Source organism: Metopolophium dirhodum, chromosome 1, assembly GCF_019925205.1.
Source record: "Metopolophium dirhodum isolate CAU chromosome 1, ASM1992520v1, whole genome shotgun sequence".
Classification (NCBI taxonomy): Eukaryota; Metazoa; Arthropoda; class Insecta; order Hemiptera; family Aphididae; genus Metopolophium; species Metopolophium dirhodum.
The window spans coordinates 39,168,636-39,188,939 of record NC_083560.1 but is presented as its reverse complement, the minus strand read 5'-3'; the positions used below and the strand labels follow the sequence as shown (position 1 = coordinate 39,188,939).

General features: G+C 28.3%; 2 protein-coding genes across 2 annotated transcripts; one reads left to right on the top strand and one right to left on the bottom strand.

Annotated features, from left to right (window-relative positions):
- Positions 1 to 1,544: 1,544 nt before the first annotated feature.
- LOC132936385 (probable ribonuclease ZC3H12C) lies at positions 1,545 to 9,069 on the bottom strand. Its single transcript, XM_061003105.1, has 5 exons — positions 8,858 to 9,069; positions 3,109 to 3,996; positions 2,646 to 2,867; positions 2,081 to 2,188; positions 1,545 to 1,825 (listed from the first exon to the last, which is right to left on the bottom strand). The coding sequence occupies exons 2-5, from the start codon at positions 3,873 to 3,875 to the stop codon at positions 1,717 to 1,719; spliced, it is 1,206 nt and encodes a 401-aa protein (XP_060859088.1). The 5' UTR covers positions 3,876 to 3,996; positions 8,858 to 9,069; the 3' UTR covers positions 1,545 to 1,716.
- A 681-nt stretch (positions 9,070 to 9,750) lies between these two features.
- Positions 9,751 to 10,505, top strand: LOC132938147 (uncharacterized). The gene is made up of 2 exons (XM_061004837.1): positions 9,751 to 9,940; positions 10,036 to 10,505. Exons 1-2 carry the CDS (start codon positions 9,751 to 9,753, stop codon positions 10,503 to 10,505), a joined length of 660 nt encoding a protein of 219 aa, XP_060860820.1.
- The last annotated feature ends 9,799 nt before the right edge of the window (positions 10,506 to 20,304 follow it).

The following is a 20,304-nucleotide window of genomic DNA, read 5'->3' as shown; positions in this document are numbered from 1 at the left end:
AAATAAACAAATCAATTATTTTCGAAGACTATTAGATACAAAAAAAATTTCGGATAAGGCACAGGAAGCTAGTTTTCGTATAGCTCAAAAAAAAAATCTCATTTAATTGTCGAGAGTCTTATTATGCCAGCTTGTCGAATTATGGTAAAGACTATGTTAGGAGTCGAAGCAGAAAAATAAATAATTAAAATACCTTTATCTGATAGTACAATTAGTCTTAGGATTATAAACATATCAGAGGATATTGAGGCACAGGTTAGGTTATTGAAGTTATAAAAAGTGGAGAATTATTTGCCTTGCAAATTAATGAATCAACAGATATTAGTGAGAAAGCTCAATTAATGGCATTTATTAGATTCATTGTAAATTCAAAAATAATTAGTCAATTTTTTTGTTGTAAAGAATTATCTGGGACAACAACTGGTTGAGAGGTTTTTGATGTCATAAATAAATATTTTAAAAGTTATGGTATATCGTGGACTTCTTATGTAAGTCTTTGTACAGATGGGGCTCCATCAATGACAGACTCTATTAAAGGATTTATTACAATGGCCAAAAATCAAAATCCATATATAATCACGACACACTGTTTTTTACACAGGGAGGCTAGTAGCAAAAAGTATTGTTAATGAATTAAAGATTGTACTTGATCAAGTCGTAAAAATGATGAATTTTATTAAAAGTAGACCTCAATTATTTTCTCAGTTATGCGAATTAATGAAATCTGACCACTATACATTGATTATTCATACAGAAGTACGTCGGTTATCAAAAGGCCGAGTTTTATCATGTTTTTATGAACTTAGAGAAGAACTTTTAGTATATTTTACAATGGAACAAATGGAATATTCCGATTATTTATTCGATGAATGTTGGGGTTCAAAATTAGCATATTTAGCTGATATTTTTGAACACCTGAATCAATTAAATTTAAGCATGCAAGGTGAAAATCAAAATTTATTAATATCTACAGACAAAATGGCTGCATTTAAAAGCAAATTATTGATTTGGAAAAGATGGGTAAATCATATAAATTTAGATATGTTCCCATTAACTGCTAATACTAAATTTACTGATAAAATAATACCAGTTATCAATGACTCAATAACATTATTGGACCAAAAACTTAATCATTATTTTTCATCGCTGGATTTGAAATTATTTGATTGGGTGAGGAATCCATTTAATCCTAGTTTAGAAACCACACATCTTTCATTAAAAGAGGAAGAAGAACTTGCAGAATTAAAAAACCATTGCACTCTTCAAATGAAATTTAATGAGCTGGAGCTAGGTCAATTTTGGATTTACACAAAAAAAGAATATCCGATTTTAACAAAATTGGTTCATTTCGTATGATTACCATTTTCAACATCATATTTGTGCGAGGTAGCTTTTTCTGCTTTGAACGAAATTAAAAACAAAAAAAAAAAAGATTAATTAATGTCGAAGAGGAGTTAAGAGTCGCCTTATCGAAGATTTCACCACGGATTGATACATTATGTAAGAAATATCAGTCACAAATTTCTCATTAAAATGCTGTTTTATATTATATTTTTCTTTGTTGTTTTTAAGTTTATATATTATTAACTAATTATAAATATTTAATACTAACTATTATTCTTATTTTTTTTACTATGTGTCACAAAGTATGAAATATTTCAATAGTGTCTCGCCATTATACAAAGATTGAGAAACACTGAGTTAGACAGTATAAATTTATTCTGGAAAACACAAAATATCTGAAAGAGTCCGGATTGTTGTTTTTTGATTGTATTGGTCTTCTGGAACAATTATTTCATCCCTGACAAATGTCACCATTACTTGTCTACAAACGAAATAGAAAATGAGTAAATTATTATTGTATACTAATAAATTTACGACAAATATGTCCAATTGTATTTTCTTAATATGGATAGTTTAATTAAAATATTGAAAATAAGTTATGTATACAAATATGTAAAAATTATTATTATTATTAAATAAAAATTGTTAGTTAAATGTTTATTTTTATATTTTATATTGGGTAAAACACATTTTAAATTTATGCAATTGGTTAAAACATATATTATAATAACTTTACCTATTTTCAATGATCTCTTTGAATGCTTCACTTTCATCATATAAATCTCGATAGTTGTCATTTGAAACAACCACTCCGTCACATTTATGGGCGTAGTTGAGTATAATTCTACGAAAAAATAATAATAATAAAGGAGATGGTGAATGTAATTTTTAAAACAATTTATTGAAGTTAGTTTTTATTATATTATGTATTATAGTTTTTGAAAAATCATACGAGACCTACAAGAAAATTTTTTTCAAAAAATATAGATCCAAATTCAAATAATCAATTTGATTTAAGTAAGAACAATTTTTAAGAAAAATAATTTTACCTAATTGATTTTAGACACATGAATAAATAAATTATTAGATAATTTTTGTAAGTGCATGTAAACTATTTCACCCTTATTTGATATTTTTAAACCAATTAAATCTGATAAAGATAAAACTGCTTTCAACACAGATCTTGTTAAAAAGGTAGTTTCTATGTTTGCACCGATAAGTGATATGGGCCATATAATTAACCGACCTAGAATTAGTTGGAGTTGAGCTAAATCTAATAAGTTTGCTAATCATTTAATTACCGGTCATCATGACATGTCATCCTTGTGTTTTGGACTTTTCGGCTCGGGGTGAAACAAACTTGCCCTTTTTTAACTAAATTATTCAAGATGATGTTTGATGTAGACCCAGGTGGTCCCTGTCGATGTTGTGGAATGAATACTATAACATCTGTATGTCCTAGATCAGTGAAAAATTGTATACACAATTCAATTCCTTTTGCCGAAAATGTTCCTGAACCATGTCTAAAAACAAATCAATTTTATGATTTAATATTTTTACGATAATCAAAAACTTAAAAGTTGAATAATACATTTTCATAATGTAGGAAACTGTAAAATATATATAAATATAAAATTAGAATATTTCCAAGTACCTGCTTCTGTTAATATAACATTAAAATTGTTTTTGATCTTTATGTTTTCATAAGCTATAAATATCTTTATTGCAATGAAATAATTCAGAATTTAAAGAAACAAAACTCACGCAAATCCAATATTTAATCCATCAATGATAATTGGTCGTAGTTTTCTTTTGGTTCTAGATGTTGTACTTGTTGAAGATACTTGTGGCTTGAACTTCTTAACAGGTTTTTTACTCAACGCAATAAAATTCTGTGAGTTAGAAGACATTTTTTGAGTATCAATAATGAATCCTCCTAAGTTGTCACCCAAAGAATTCGGTTTAGTTATATATTCTTCTTCCAATTTTCTTTTACGGTTACGTAAAGGACTATTATATGAGCTTTTAACTGTGCCTGTTGTAGGAATACCTAGACGTTTGTGCACAGATTTAAAACTATTTGGTTTTTTCACAGGTTCTTGATTTGATGTATTTTCTTCATCACTGTCGTCTAATATAGTAACAAGTTCAATAGATTTATTTTGAACACAAGTAGGAACATCAATAATTTGGACATCATCATTATCATCATCATCATCAAACAATATTGTATCACTTGAAAATTGTTTATGGACATCTTCCTGTGTATTGCTTGTGATAGTAATATTGGTAATATCTATTATTTCATCATTATTGATGTTCAGGGCAGTTTTTTTATGATTTATAGTTGGGGAGTTTTCAAATGAACTATCACCACCAGTAATATCTATTATTTCATCATTTGTAATGTTTGGTACTGTTACTTTGGAAGAAACCGTTTTTATACTTTTAAGTTCATCAGTAGAAAGTGGATTGTCATTGTTATCCTCTATTACATAAACCACACTTGCATTTGGTTCATTTATGTTCATAGCTGCTGATTTGGATGTAATTTCTTTTTCAGTTAAATTCTCACAGTTCTTAGCAGACCGACGCTGTTTTTATAATGTTCTTTTCCTATTATTATAATTCTTTACTTTTTCCATCATATATCTGTAAAATATTTTTATTACAAATTAATTATACTTCGTCATTTTACAAAGATTTCTAATAGATAAGTTATACATCTAATGTAATACAAATATTAAACCATTAACTGTTATTTATAAAAAGATAGAGTATTAACTTTGTGGAAAATGTAAAAACATACGTAGTTATCCAAACTATTTAAAATGTTCAAACTAATGAGTACTAGAGAACTTAAATTAAAACTACTTAACAGAGTTATCAAATACCTATAATAATTATTTTTTGTTATATTGATTTTCTAATAATAAATATATTTAAACTATATTTTCTAAAAACTCTTTACTTAGTTAGGTAGGTACGTACAATATTATACTTTTCATATTTTAAAATAGTTTGCTTATTTTTATAGTTATAATCATTGGACAATACAGAATATCACAAACTAATTATAATGTTTATACTGATAAGACTGGTCTAGCCAAAACGAAGAATAAATAACTTCATTTTCATTTTTTTTGTATTTGTGGAACATTATCAATATTACTGATACACAAATGTAGTGTGCTCATGAGCAATAATTATTTGTATAATTATAGTATAATAATCTTAAAATAGAATATAGATTTTAAAATGTATACTCATTGGCAGTGACATGCTCAGCTTTATAAAATATGAGGGGAATCTCTATGTACAAGATATTAAAGGTTTAGTTCACAAATGTAAACACATATATCTATATTATACATTAATAAATTATACACACCTAGTTCATGCATAATTAAGAAATAAAAATCCATGGGGATATACTTACCCAAGGGCGGATCTAGGGGAGGGTGTTCAGGAGGTCAGCTGACCCACAGTTAATATGTGCTGATGAAATTGGCCTCTTTTCAGATCTTGGGTAGTTAGACACTTGGACCCTCGAATAAATAGACATACGGTATAAATTAATTTTTTTTGATTTATATACCTAGAACACAAGTATAGATTTCTAATCTGATTTTAATAAGTGGCCTCTTAAAATGTCCTGTCCCACAGTTTCCTAATTCTGGATCCACCCCTGTACTTAACGCAAATGAAGAAAAGATTTTCTCACGTACAATGAGAATTTATTATGTTATCACAAAAATTTAAAAGAAAAGCTAATTATAGAAACTTAGAAACTGAATTAGATTATTACATGTGACAATCATTTTATTGTAGAAAGCCGGGACCATACAGAGTAAAATTAACAGTATTTGAGATTTGAAAAATTCAATTTTTATGTATCAAAATACTAAGAAAAATATTCTGCTTTGGAATATGAAATTAAAATGTCATTCAAAAAAGCAAACAACTTAAAAATTGTAATGATAAATAATATTTAAAAATATAATTTTTAATAAAAACATTGTTTTTTAATAACTTGAAACTATGTAAAAACTATTTTCAAGAACATTTATACAATGTAAAAAAATGAGTTTCCAATGACTAAAGAATCACTCTGTATATTTAGCAAATGTTGCAATTCAGTCGTTGAAGCTATCAAAACCTAACGGTACCTAAGCATCCAACTTTATTTAACAAGCTGAAGTTCAACGACAATGGTATATTTTATTCAGAATAAGAATGCCTTATCGACAGGCAAAAACTGGTCAACCACGCAGTCTCTCCCATTTCCACGTCGGTTTCTGATGATCGGCGACCAATCGGAGAGCATCTGGCATCGCTCAAGGGGGTCCAACTGTTAGGGTGGCTCAGTATGCTTGTGCGAAAATAGGAATTCTTATTTTGAATACAGTATAAAATGGCAGCAAGTTCTAAGGACATGGTGAGAATCATATTAAACTGCAGTGCTACCAAACCAAGTATAAAAAAGCTACTAGACGGTGTTGTTCAATTTATCGTATTGTTCGGGACACCGATCTGGGCAGACAGGATATGTCATCCATGGAAGGAAGAACTCCTGAAAGTGCAGCAGGACATGGCGCTGACAATCACATGCGATTATCAAATGGTCATAATTTGTCAACATTTGTTTACAGAGACGCTAGTGTAAGCGTCCCTGTCACCAGTGGACTTGCTAACTGTAGCACGAAAAAAGACTTACAACAAGAATATGTGCACATTAGACACTCTTTATTTGTGACATCCAACTCAATGGCACAACAAGAGATTCTTAGTGATTCTATGTATCAACAACCATCAGAAAAATTATTCACTCCAAATTCTATGGTGACAATGATAATATCCAGCGAAGAAAACTGGGAAATGATTTCCAACACTTCATTCACAAGGTGATGAAAAATAGAAAGACGAAGAATTGAAAACACAGCTACTTCTAGCATAAATATACTAGTCAAGACACATAATTGTTATGAGCCAAAGGCTAACATTAAGAGGATAGAGCATCTTTTTAAATATCTCCAAACTAACGTACCATGTGCCTCATAGAATATAAAATTAAATTTCAATAAATGATGGGGTATAGGGGGTGAAATGTGAAATGTCTGTGTCACTCTTAGGCCTTGATTAAACATGTAAAAGATAATTGAATTGTGCCACATTGTTAAGAAGGTTGAAAACCACTGGCTTAGACAGATACTAGTACAATCAACTAGAGTATCAATAGATCGGATTCAGATTAAGGGTTTTGCGGATGACTGCAAAGCTGTCAAAAAAATTTTAAAGCAAGCAGCAAAAAGAATAGGACTGAGATTTAATGCAGAGACAGCTAAAATAATGGAAATGAATTTCAATATTCATTAATTCTATATTTTTTTAGTCAAATAACACAGCAAATTGGAATTTTGGAAAAGTAAACGAATCTCAATACCTCAACATGATGCTAAGCAAGAATAATGATTGGGAACAAGACATATTTAGATTGATGTGTTCAATGCACAGTAGATATTAGATATGAACAACTTCATAAAATATAACCAAAAATAGGTATATGGTATAATATAAGAATTGTTAACCAAATCAGTTTACAAATCAAATCTTTATTAATTATTTTATAAGCTCTGAAAAGAACTGATGGTGGTTCTTAAAAGTACCCTTTAGAAAATTTGTTTGGTTTTATGGGAAGGGTATATGGGGTTTACAGAATTCTTTTTCTTTTTAGAAAATATTTAGGCCTATCACTTTTAATTATATCCTATATAATGAATAAGATATTTAAATATTCAGATACGCATATTTTGTTGTACTATTTTAAGCAATATTTAGATAAATGGTTATATAATAGATATATCTTGTAAACATTTGATGATCTATAAATATTAAATTGAGTTATGAACATTTTTAAATTCTAATATTTTACATAGTTACCTATTACTTATAAGTCACATGAAAATTAAAATACCTATCAATAAAAGCTTATGCGGTCTCTTAGATAATATTCTTACATGCAAGTTCTATAATAGGCCAATTCATTTTAATATTATAAAATAACAACTTATAATTGGTTCTGCTAAATGGAAATTTGCTATTTTGTAGGTTTGTAATCTCCGTTATATGTGGGTGTGGGCATATGGCTTTCACTTATTTTTTTACTTTCATAAAATTAAATATAAGTATCTAAAAATCTGGCCTCTACTTACAAGTAAATACAATTTTATAGTTTTATCTGTTAATTTTAGACAATTGGTATGATTAATGATTATTGTAGTATTGTTAGATAAATTATTTTTGTTTTTGTCGTTAACTATGAAATCTACTATGTATTTTAAACTTAATTAATTAGATCTTATAGATCTCAAAAATTAAAAATATTTTATTTTATGTAGCATAAACAGGTTGATACACATATAATATAGTGCAGTAGTGAAAAGGTCTTTCAGGTCTACACAACTTCATGGATGTACATTTGAACAGTGCACCTTGATAATGATATCCAAAATATATTTTTTGTAGTCATTTTTTTTTAAACCATGATATTCTACTAAAACAAAAAAGGAAGTCTTTCGAAAATTACATACCTACGCCAATATTTAAATATATCGGCCTGCCAACTGCTGCTGGCTGTCTCATAGTTAATGCTGTGCAGTAGTGGTGCCCAGGCTAATACTGAAGTATTGTACTCTCGAATAATTTTAAATATGATAGTAATATAATATAATCTTTATTAATATCTGTCTATTTAGTGTAAAATATAAAATACAGAATAAGTAGTGAAGAAAACTATTAAACAAAATAAAATATTAAAAACTATTATTTTGTATTCATTGGTTGGAAAGTTTTTTTTAAAAAAGGAATAATTAGTTCACATTCAGATTCATTTCGTTAAAAAGGAAGTAAATCATTTATTTATTTATTTATTTATTTTCTTTTTAAAATGTTTAATTTGTTTATATAATACAAATTAAGACCGATAAGAATACCGTAACTGACATGAAATGTTGTAAACATTATCAATAATATCGTATATTGTCATATATTATAGTATCATATTATGGTATATTATCATATTAACAACATTTCTAAAAAAAAAAAATTATAAAAACTTAATATAAAAATTATTTATATTACCTTTACTTAGGAATAAATGAACGAAAAAAAGAGAAAATAAAGTTGTTCATGATCCACTAAAGAATAAACGCAATTTATATAATATGTTCCTTCACTGAAAAAGGAACTACGTTCTTGATAAGTTCATACCGACTAGTTCCTTTGAACATGTTTCTTCTAAGTACTGTTTGTATTACAGATTATTACTACCTATCCATTACTTAATTTGTACGTAATATTATAATTAAAGACATAAAACAACAAAATGCACTGATCAGGAAATTAAAAAAATGGTTTTGACAAGAAGCACCATTTTTTATTAGATAAAACATATATTACAGAGGTACAAATGTATAAGTCTAAACTAACTTTTCTAATAAAAATTGTTACTTACTGATTATTCACGATCAACGTGTATGTTTTAGGTCGACTTTATAATAATTGTGATACTAAGAACTAACAATAAACTGTAGTTTTCTGTGGTATCTAGGCGATAGCGACTGGTGAGAACAAAACTACACTACTGCGGAGTTTAGATTACCCAACGAAGCATAGTGATAACGTCTTGTATGCAGAACATAAAATATTCAAATTTAAATAACAGAGAAAAGCTATTCTGAAATTTAAGAGACTTGAAGGTTGAAATATTAGATGTTAGAATGCCAGCACAATATCGTTATTCGTTATCAGCATGGAGTACGGACATCCGTGGTTATCAGTAGGCGTGTTATCGTGCTTAACAAAATGTAACCTGGTTACCATATTTTATACACAAATCGTTTTCGCGGTTTTGGTTATAATTTTGTTGACAACTTTTGGTTTTAGGTAACCGATAATAATTTGTGACCATCAAAATGAAATGAGTATCACTCACTCAGGTAAGGTTACCTCCACCAGGCGTGTGACTCAATTGATGATATTATATGATATGATATTATATATTATATTATATAATATTATGATACCACCACAGAACAATAATATTATAATAATTATAATAGGCACAAATAGTAGTGACGTCACGTCAATGATTGACAAGAACGACGGTTCAAAACAAACTGCTATCACGGTTCATTCCGTTTAAAATACCTGGACGTACAATAACAATTTTGTTCAATTAGTTTTTTTTTGTATTCCGGTAAATTTTTTAACAATTTAAGTATCGTAAACGTATTGTTAACAAGTTTTTACTAATTTATGAGCAAATTTTTTGTTGAACAGACTATTATTTCGTCATAAATTGATGATTACAAATTGTGCCATAGTTGCCATATTACTGCCATCAATATGACATCAAATAGCATAATTGAAATATCTTCAATCATTAGTTTTATTAATGACACTAAAATATTTTCCAAGGACGAAAACTCATTTGAATGTAGTTATGTGGTAAACTTTAATTATTTACATGATGTATGCATATTAAGTGGTCAAGTACATGCCAGTATGAAAAATAGATTGTATGATGTTAAGTTAAATTATTTTTTCTTTTGATATCATGGAATACTTACTTACCTTCTTATTTATTTTATGTTTTGGTATAGTAAATACTCAAATACCTTTTTTTTCAACTTTTTAAAATACTGCTTCAATATCTTTACTGTAAAGTATCTATATCATGTAGCTGGTCAAAAAAGTCTGTTCAAGCCAATGAAGATGTTTATACTATTGATGACTTGTATACCAATAATTTTAAAGCAGTCACAGATACCCAAAATGTAGATTTCAAAACCTTATGCTTAAGGAAACTATTAGCTGTACAGCAAACTGTAGGATTTACATGGTTACTAAGTACAGAACCTCCTGTTGAAGATTATAGCGATATTTTGATTTTAGAACATGCTATTAATTCTGAAGAGTTTAGTACTTCTCAAAATCGCAGACTTATGTTGTCAGAGGCATGCAAGTTATCTGCTGTAAATATTAAACACATATTATCAAAAACTATTGGACAAGCTGAAAATATTAAGTGGTGTCTATATCGTAACTTTAAGTTAACTTCTAATAACTTCCATAGAAATACTTTTAAATTTTCATCATGATAAATGTATTCCTTATATATTGACAAACAATTAGTTTTAATTCCAATTTTGTTTAATTGTACAAGATATAATAATATAAATAAGAAAAAAAACATAAAATAAAAGCTTATGTTTATTTATATAGTACCTTTTACCTACTAATTATATATGTATTAAAACTAGGCTTCTGTAACGAACCCAATAATATACATACTATATTATTGTGATCGTTTCGCCTTAAGGTATAGCATATAGTAATTTAAATATATAAATCAATGTCTTAAATTCTATTAAAATACGATGTGGGAATATTTAAACGAGAGGGTGATGCGATCTTGAACCGCATTTCAATAGGTCCTGCAATCTCACATGAACAGGTTAAGAAAATAGTAACCAGATGGCCAAGCACTCAGAATTAATATTTAAATACATTAATTAAAACGTAGTAGGTATTTCTGATTTTCTGAACAACTATTAAAAAAGCCTACAGAAGAAATATAATCATAATTATATGAATATCATATATGGTTATTACTTATAACATATATATATAAATAATGCACAGTATCTAAATATTAACGGATGGCGTATAGCATATATTGTAAATATGATAATGGGATACGATTCTTGGAATAGCCAGGCGTGGGAATGTATCAATAATAAATTGAATAACATCCTGTAAGGTCTACTGATATATCAATAGACTAGGGGGAAGTAGGAGAGCAGGAGGCCCTATAAAACCAGACCCGAAACGGCCTGTAGATTAGACGTGTTTTACCATCGTACATACGAGCACCTTCGCGAGAGTCAGTATAACAATTTTGTCAATTTGGACTTAGAGTATTTTATGAAGAAGAATTTAAAATATACAACTTAACTTTTCAACAAAGTCTAATTATTTTGTCAACCTACCTAAGAAATCCTTACCAACGGTCTTGCTAACTGCAAATTATAAGTTAAGCAATTAATCCAATTGCTAGTTTATAACACTTCTAATAGATATTCATTTGGGTATAAATGCTGTACTTCTTTTATGACTGGATTCTGAAAATTCACCAATTTAGCGCATAGTTGAAACACTAGTTATGATTTAGTGTATAGTGCCTTTGGAATATGTGATAAAATTTTAAACTTCTTAAGTCTAACCATAACTCTTTCTACATGAATCCTGGCTCTAGCTATACTTTTAGTTTTCATAACTTCACTTGGAGTGAATTGCGGTGTCATTAAAAAAGGAGGAATATTTAAAGAAGTTCCTGGTGGCATTAAGTCTGCTATTAAAAAACCTAACCTAACCTTTATCTGCTAAAACAAGGTCTCCTACTTGAAATATTGTTAACACACCACAATGATCAACTATTTTTTTGTCTGATGAAGACCCAGGATATAATTTACTTGCATATGTTATACAACCATTCGGAGCCACCCCAATTAATTCTTTTAAAGTATTTTTGTGTTTATAGGAACTATATATTAATTTTTGAACCTAAAGCGATTTAGGAGTATCACATGAAATTTCAGTGCAATCTAATGTAATCCTGCAGTTTTGAAAATTATTAAAACAAACAAGCAAGCAATTTCGATTTTTATTTTGAGAAGGCACTGAATCATTAAATTGACATATAATATTTCATGAAGAACATGGACAAATGTTAAAATAATATTTCCAACTGTCGACTCACTGATATTAAATCTTAATGCCAAATCTGGATAATCTAAATTTAATCTTAATTTTGTAAATGTCATTAGAATTTGATCTTTTAATCAAAACTTTTCAACTGTCCAGCCATAATAATAATTAATAGAAACTTCAGAACATAAATCTACAATAATATCAAACATAGTTTTACTTATACCACAGTAAAATTCAAACATTTTGCCACCAGATTCTAGCGAATGGTAACCAAAAGGGTGACTTTTCAGAAAAGATGTTTTGTTTTTTTAAATCTTCATTTTCTTTTTGAAGAAAATACATCTCAACTTTATCAGATATACTATTCTTGGATGGTTCAACAGTGGCATCTGTTTCCAATGTATTAGCATGTTCAACTATAGGAAATGTATCTGTTTCCAATGTATTAACATTTTCAACTATAGGTGATGTACGCTCAACTTCTCGCTCAATTAATTTTTTACTCCTTAAAGACAAGGTTAATATAAGATTAAGAGAACAAATACTTAATTCTCCATAATATGATTTAAGTCAAGTACCTAATCAGAAAGATACAAAACAAAATCTCTAATTTACCTATTAAAAATGTAATGGTGAAAATATAGTTAAGAGCCCCATGATTGTATTTTGATATTTTTATTTTATAACAAGTGATAAGTATTTTAAAATGCTCAAAAAAATTCATAACTTGCTATAAAAAATCACAAAATACAATCATTGGGCTCTTAATTATATTTTAACCTGTATGTTAGATAATAGATCAAATTACTCTAGTATTAAAATTAATACAGTAAAATAATGTCAACTATATTTAATTGATCATTCTAAATGTACAATTTTTCTATACTATTTATATTACACTTGCAATACTATGTTATTTAATAATTTAATTACATAATAAAAATGCAAAACAAATAATATAATTATACTTCAAAAAGATAATTAGATTCGTCTGGAAAAGTTCACAAAACATTTTTAAAAAAAGTCTATAAATATTAAACAATATAAAGATATAATAAATAACGTACCTACAGATAATTACCACAATTAATTTGGAGTAAACACAATGTGAACCCAAAAATATATTAAAACATACTGTCAGTGTCGGCCTGGCACACCAAAAGCCCATGGATCAGTTTTTTAAGGGGCCCCATAAATCATAATGAAATACAAAGGCCCCAAAAAACTTTATTTAACATTTTCACTACCGTTTTTCCTTTAAAAAAACATTTATTCAAATTCTAATTTTTAGAATTTTTAAGTATACCTAAAGACCATATTTTCAAATTTCTGATATTTTTCTTACTACTTAAGGAGTGTTCTGTGGCTATAAAACTTCCATTTTTCAAATGATAACTCTTTTTTTTACTGCAAATTATTTAGCGGGTGATTTTCTTGAAAATGTTGATATATCTAAATAAAAATCCTAAAAAAGTGACGTTGAACGGACTAATGACTTCAGTAATAGTATAAATGAATAATAACACGACAATATGATTATGTATAAGTATAATATATAATAACGTACAACTGGACTATTTAACTGTGACAGTACACACACACCGTATACGCACTGTACGACGACGCTTGTGCAAGTGAGTATTACATACTCCAAAGGCTCTATATATATGCACAACCGAGGTTGTGTTACATCCGTAAAGAGAGTGAGTCGTATACTCGTATAACTAGATACTAAATTTTACACACGTGTCAAGGTTGACTACAAATATTAATTGTATATTTCAACAATTATTAATTAGGTACACAGAAATGAAATTACGAAAACCAAAATTATATTTCTATAGAATTTTAACTTTGAAGACAAAATTCATAAGTTATAAGGCATAAGCATAATATAATTTAGTAAACTCTCAAAAGTATGCAATATTTCCGAATCCAACAGCAGCGTCGGCCAGCAGCGCCCTTGTGGCATATTTGAGCAAATTGTTTTTAAGAACAGAGTTTAGTTAGATTCTGCAGTCGCATAATTAATCCTAAAAAACCTTCTCCTACTTGTTATTTCACACTTGTACTATTATGGCCTACTCACACTATACTATAAGTAAGCATCTGGGTCGTGTAGAGAAAAATTGCGTCTAAAAATTACGTACTCTGGAGTCCCTACTCCCTATATAGACCTAACCTAACCAGGAACACGTCAAGCAAATAAAAAAATTTATGAGACCAAAAAAAAAACGAAGGGGCCCCGCGGCCATGGTCAGGCCGACACTGCATACAGTCAAAAACTAACTGTTATTTATTATACAAGGAAATTCATCAAGTAGGCTCACTCTCTCTATTTTACTTCAATAATACATCTATTCCAATTCTGATTTTTGGAATTTTTAACTAGGTACCTATACTAAAACACCATATTTTTAATTACTTTGATTTTTCATATCATTTATGGAGAGTCCTGTGGAAATACAAGCTTGTTTTCAAATATTATGTACTAATAGTCCATTATAATAGGTTTAAAGATATTGGGAGGGAAAAATTACATGAAACTGTAGTAAAATATACTCATAAATTAACGTTTTATAATTTGTAAAATTTGACTGAAAACCAAGTTTGTATCATCAAATCTATCATGTTTGAAAATATACCCTTTATGTATAGGTACTACAAAATTTCATGATACAGAATTTAAATAAAAAAATGTATTATTAAAATGAAGTAGTGCATGCTTGGTAAATCATCCTCTATACAACTAATATAAATTATAATACATTTAAATAAGCCAAATATAAACATAAAATCACATGAATAAGTTAATTTTTCTTAATGTATACTTGGTGTGTTTTTCAGGAGATTCAAATGAAAAATGTACATTTTTATTCCATTCAAAAATACTGGGACCATTTTCTCTTAGGCTTTCCTTAAAATAACAACTACAAATTTTATTATTTTTGTTAGGTATTGCATCAACCCACCTGTAATTATTTCATAAAATAGTATCTTACAAGTGACATTATTCAATAAACAATAATACATTCTACTAGACATCTAAATAATAATTTGAAATTGGAGATTATTTACCCAATGATTTATCTATGATAATTGCTTTATTTTATTTATTTATATTGAATTGATATTATATGAGTTTAAATATTAATCTATCTTGAGGGGACTATGAGTAATTTCCTAACTATGAGCCTCCCCTAGTTGTACTTATTTTTAGAACCCTATACTCATTATCAATTTTTACTTATGGCGAAATAATAAAAAAATTATAATATTATTGGTACCTAGGTACTAATAATAAATGATAGGTAGTTACAAATTACATTTAATATTTACCCCTCGTCACAATACGCGTAAAGAATTAAAAGCTTCCATGTTAAATATCAATAATTTTTTGGTAGGAACTTAGTGTTAAATTTTTAATCTTTTAGACCAAACGAATAATTATTATAATCGACATTCATTGTAGTATGTGGAACGATTGTTTTCTAAAGCCACTTTGAAATGGCGTTAGGTAATTAATTTTTTCTAGATACCAAATAAGTCTAAAATTAACAATTTTTTCTATGACTTGACACGTTTTCGTTTTTGTGTTATAGTTTTATTCAATTAAATGCGTAAAAACGAATAGGGTACTTAATAAAAATTATATTATATTTCATCCACTCGATAAATCGATGAATAAACATTAAAGTCCATACTTTAAAATCACATAATATTAAATTTTAATTAGCTTCATCGAACAATGCATAACTATTATCTCTCCTAATCTGATAGATTTAATATTTATATACTTAGGTAATTAGAAATGAAATTAACTCCACGCCAGGCTATAATCGTGTAGTTAGGTACCTACCAGTCGGGAAACTGCGAATCCACTTCGAGTGTAGTTAAAGTTAAAGTTACATAGGTACCTGCAGAAATGTCAGTCATGTGAAACGATTAAAATTCAGGAAAACACAAAAATTACATAAAAACAACAACTCGGTACAAGGCCATGGTAAGAACGTATAGTGGAGTTATAAATAGTATCGTAGATATACCTACCACCCGTAGGAAAATTATGGGTACACGTGTGAAATGTCATTATAATAATAATAAATAATAATTATAGACATTAATAGTATATTATAATATCGGCCGAAAACAAATCGTGAAAACAAATAACGAAACACAAATTGGACCATTGACAGCGAGCTGGTCAGGTTGTAGAAGTATCGCACTTGATATTAGAACTCAGAACTTTAAGAAAAGAGCATGCGTTTAATTAATAAAGAGCAATAATAAGACACAGTCAACCAAGGACTTTGTTCTGGTAGGTAATAATGATAATAATTACCTAGATTAGTTCGGTTGTATATTTGTTATCATCGGAATATGAATCGTGAGATATAGAAGACAATTATTTATTTTAGCTGGCCATACTAGTAGTTTTAAAAACTGTTGTTATATTAATATAATAATATTATTCATTTCTACAATATTATTCTGCAGAGGCTATATACAAAATTTCAAATGAATCAATAATTATGAAAAGGGTCACGAATATGAAATATTTCTTATGACATTTTCACACAATAAGTTCAATATGATAAATAAAATATTGTTAAGAATGACCTTACAAATTGGTATTTATTTCAAAAGTCAATAAACAAACAATATAATTTAAAAACTAAGTAGACATAGGCAACGTCAGTCTGGACCACCCTGCTACCCGGTGATCGTTATGGGCCCATGGCTAATTGGGGGCCCTCACCAAATGGGAAAGAAATTAAAACAACTTTAACCTAAATCGCGATTATTACGAATTTTTAATGTAATATTTGACAACTATTTACTTAAATAGGCATTAATGATATTATGTCCCTTAAAATGCCTCCCTTTTACTATAGTCTAAAAAAAAAATTCTAAAATAGCTATTTTGTAAGTTCATACCATTTACTGGGTTATTTATTAAATACGTATCTATGATTAATACTTTACCATGTTCCTCACCATTTTTGGAAATTAATATTGTTTGAATAGTATTGCACAAAACTTAAATAAAAGTAGGTACTTATTATGCAGAGAACGAAAAAAAAACAATAGTAATAGGTACTATAACAACTATTGTTTAAAACAACACGTTAATTAACAATAATATCGCATACCTATTATTAGAATATAATTCAATACTTATTTATTTTATTGATAGATGTTTACTAATTAGTGCAATAGTCGAGGTAAAGGTATAAAAAATTCAAACTCATTTGAAATTAATATTATATTTATGAACAAAGTTGTACCTACAGCATTACAAAAACATTACCTATATAAAATACTATCTAAAAAGTAATAATTATTTTATTTACAAGTTATTTCTGTGATTGAACTGTTGTGTCAAAATAATATGGTTATTCGTATGTACATAGTGTTAGTGAATTTATCAATTAATAATTATATTTATTAAAAACATTTTTTACGAATACAAATACAAAAGTCGGTTATATTTCCCAACTGGGATATATAATTATATTGAATTTAGACAAAACGAATACTATGTGGTGGAAATAGTATCAGTATGTTTTGGAGTGATTCACTTAAAATATTATGTATTTATTTACCTAAACTTAAATTTAAATATTACCAAAATATCATAGTTAGGTTCAGTTTTTTCATGAATTTTTAGAATATTTCAGATTTTGGCTCTGACTTTCTTATAAGCTACAGCAGAAAATCGATGTTTCTGAGAAAATCTAAAAATTTCAATAGCACGTTTTGCATTGTCGCCCCTCGTAATTTACACTTAAAAAAGGTCGAAAAAAGTAGACAAACTTATAAGGCATTTTGTATTACATTTTCAAATCTTCTTTTTTACTCAAAATAATTTTTTAAATTTCGGGATTTTAGTAGTTTGATCAATTTTGTCAAAATTAGAACTTTTATGCATATTCAAATAAATCGTGCATCTTTGGCGAAAATTCGAATTTTAAATGCTTATAAAAAAAATTATGAATATGTATATTTAATATTTTTCAACTGTCATTGTAATAGTATATTAGGAACTTTGTATTAAATACATTTATCACTCCACTCAGAATCTAAAATTACAAAATTACTACTTTACTTGTAGTATATTTTTATTTAGTTCGTTACGGCTATATAATACGAATAATTAATACAATATTTATATAATGTTATAATTAATATAGAATTCCACCTCCTTGGGTGGAAAATTGTCATACTATATTAATATTTATTATGTACCTACTGTGTTCATAATATATAAACAATCTTGAACCGGTTAAAATGCAAAAATACCTCGAAATATCCAGATGATACATACCACTAAAATCGAAAAAATCGAAAAATATACGAAATAAATTTATTTGATCGTGATGACTGAACGATGTCCGTCGAACGAGCAACAACTGTCACCGCCGAGCGAGCTGTCGATACTACTAGAACCGCATTACCGCCGCGCCCCAGAAACCAAACAAGGAGAAGCGACTACTACCGTCCTGCGATCCTGGTACCTACTACCGTAATATGGGTTTACTTGGGACGTTTGGGTTACTTGAATACAAATTGTATAAATGACAAAATTTATCATACTATTATAATATAATATAATTTATCAATGAAGGCTGAGAGCTGACCAATTGTCTTCGCTCTTAATTAATTTTCGTTTACAATGATATAATATTATTAAATTTAAATTTAAGACATTGTTTAGAATACACAACACCTAAATTACCTAACCTAGTTGTAGAACAGAGCAAAAGGCCACATTTATATGGGTTGATTACTGGAGTCGAAGTACTAAATTTGAATTAAATTATAAAAATTGTGAATAATAACAATTATGAATGAAAAACAAAGAGTAGCATATATTATTAAGTACCTATATTAACATATAAATATCCTGTTCGATGGTCAAGTGAATCTAGTTTGTGAATTCGGGCGGGAAGTGTATTCAATAGTTTTTAAAACGAAGGGAAAAAATAAAAGATAATTAGATTGTTATACTAATAGAATATAAACGATGACCTACCTTCTAAGTTGGATTCTAAAGCGGGTTTAACAGCTACGTCGTGTGTCGTGTCGTGTCGATCAATCGTATTGTGATTGGACATTACTTTTTTGTTATTATGTAATAACCAAGTTGCAACCGAGTATACCTATGATTGTCTACTAACCTTATTGATTTAAACACAAAATTGTATATTATAACATATGAGACCTTAGTATTTCAACTCCCGTTTGAGCAAACGGATTACATAGGTGATAGGTACCTGTTGCTGCTAAAATTAAAATAATATCTTTCGTATTTTAGTAACGCGCTGTTCTACATCTGGTTCTACACCTATTCAATTTGTATTCCAACATATTGTTAAATAGCATTAATCATTAATTGTGGGCACAATTAATAAATGTGTATATGGTAGTGTCATTTCTAGTGCTCAAATCTTATAATTTACAATACTATACAATTTGTATAATTTGTTTTTTTCAAGTAACCCAAATGTCCCAAGTAAACCCATATTACGGTAGTAGGTACCAGGATCGCAGGACGGTAGTAGTCGCTTCTCCTTGCTTGGTTTCTGGGGCGCGGCGGTAATGCGGTTCTAGTAGTATCGACAGCTCGCTCGGCGGTGACAGTTGTTGCTCGTTCGACGGACATCGTTTAGTCATCACGATCAAAGCATATGTATGCTCCTTTTACTTTCTACAATGATTTGTGCACACCACGCGGATATTTATCCAGAAAATTATATCATTTATTTATTATTATTATTCATCATTAACTACTTTATTAACCACCCGTTTTAGATACTAATAGAGAACCTAAATTCCCAATTTAAATATGGTTACAATATTGGGCATTTCATCCCTAAATTTGAAACTTTTGAGGCTTTGAGCACTATTATAGTCTATAATAAATGTATATGTAGGTATATTAGGTATTTTATCTTTTTTATTCAATTTAGTATTATATAGGTAGGCATAACTGTACAAAATTATAAGTTAGAATGAATTAAAATTAAAACCATAAAGCGGTAGTAATAAATCAGACTATACAAACTATTTAACACAAATAGGTATTTAATTTATCATGGAAAATAATTAAATAAACCTTTCATAAGTTATGTTTTAATTGGGTACTTGGGCGTTGTCACTGGGGTGATATGGGAGATAGATCCC

Excerpts from the sequence above, each read along its gene's own strand:
- LOC132936385 (XM_061003105.1), bottom strand. The coding sequence starts at position 3,875 with ATGAACATAAATGAACCAAATGCAAGTGTGGTTTATGTAATAGAGGAT. Across the intron at positions 2,868-3,108 it reads GGATTAAATATTGGATTTGC|ACATGGTTCAGGAACATTTT; the intron begins GTGAGTTTTGTT and ends ATTTGTTTTTAG. Across the intron at positions 1,826-2,080 it reads AAAGAGATCATTGAAAATAG|ACAAGTAATGGTGACATTTG; the intron begins GTAAAGTTATTA and ends TTTCGTTTGTAG.
- LOC132938147 (XM_061004837.1), top strand. The coding sequence starts at position 9,751 with ATGACATCAAATAGCATAATTGAAATATCTTCAATCATTAGTTTTATT. Across the intron at positions 9,941-10,035 it reads ATTGTATGATGTTAAGTTAA|TTTTTAAAATACTGCTTCAA; the intron begins ATTATTTTTTCT and ends TTTTTTTTCAAC.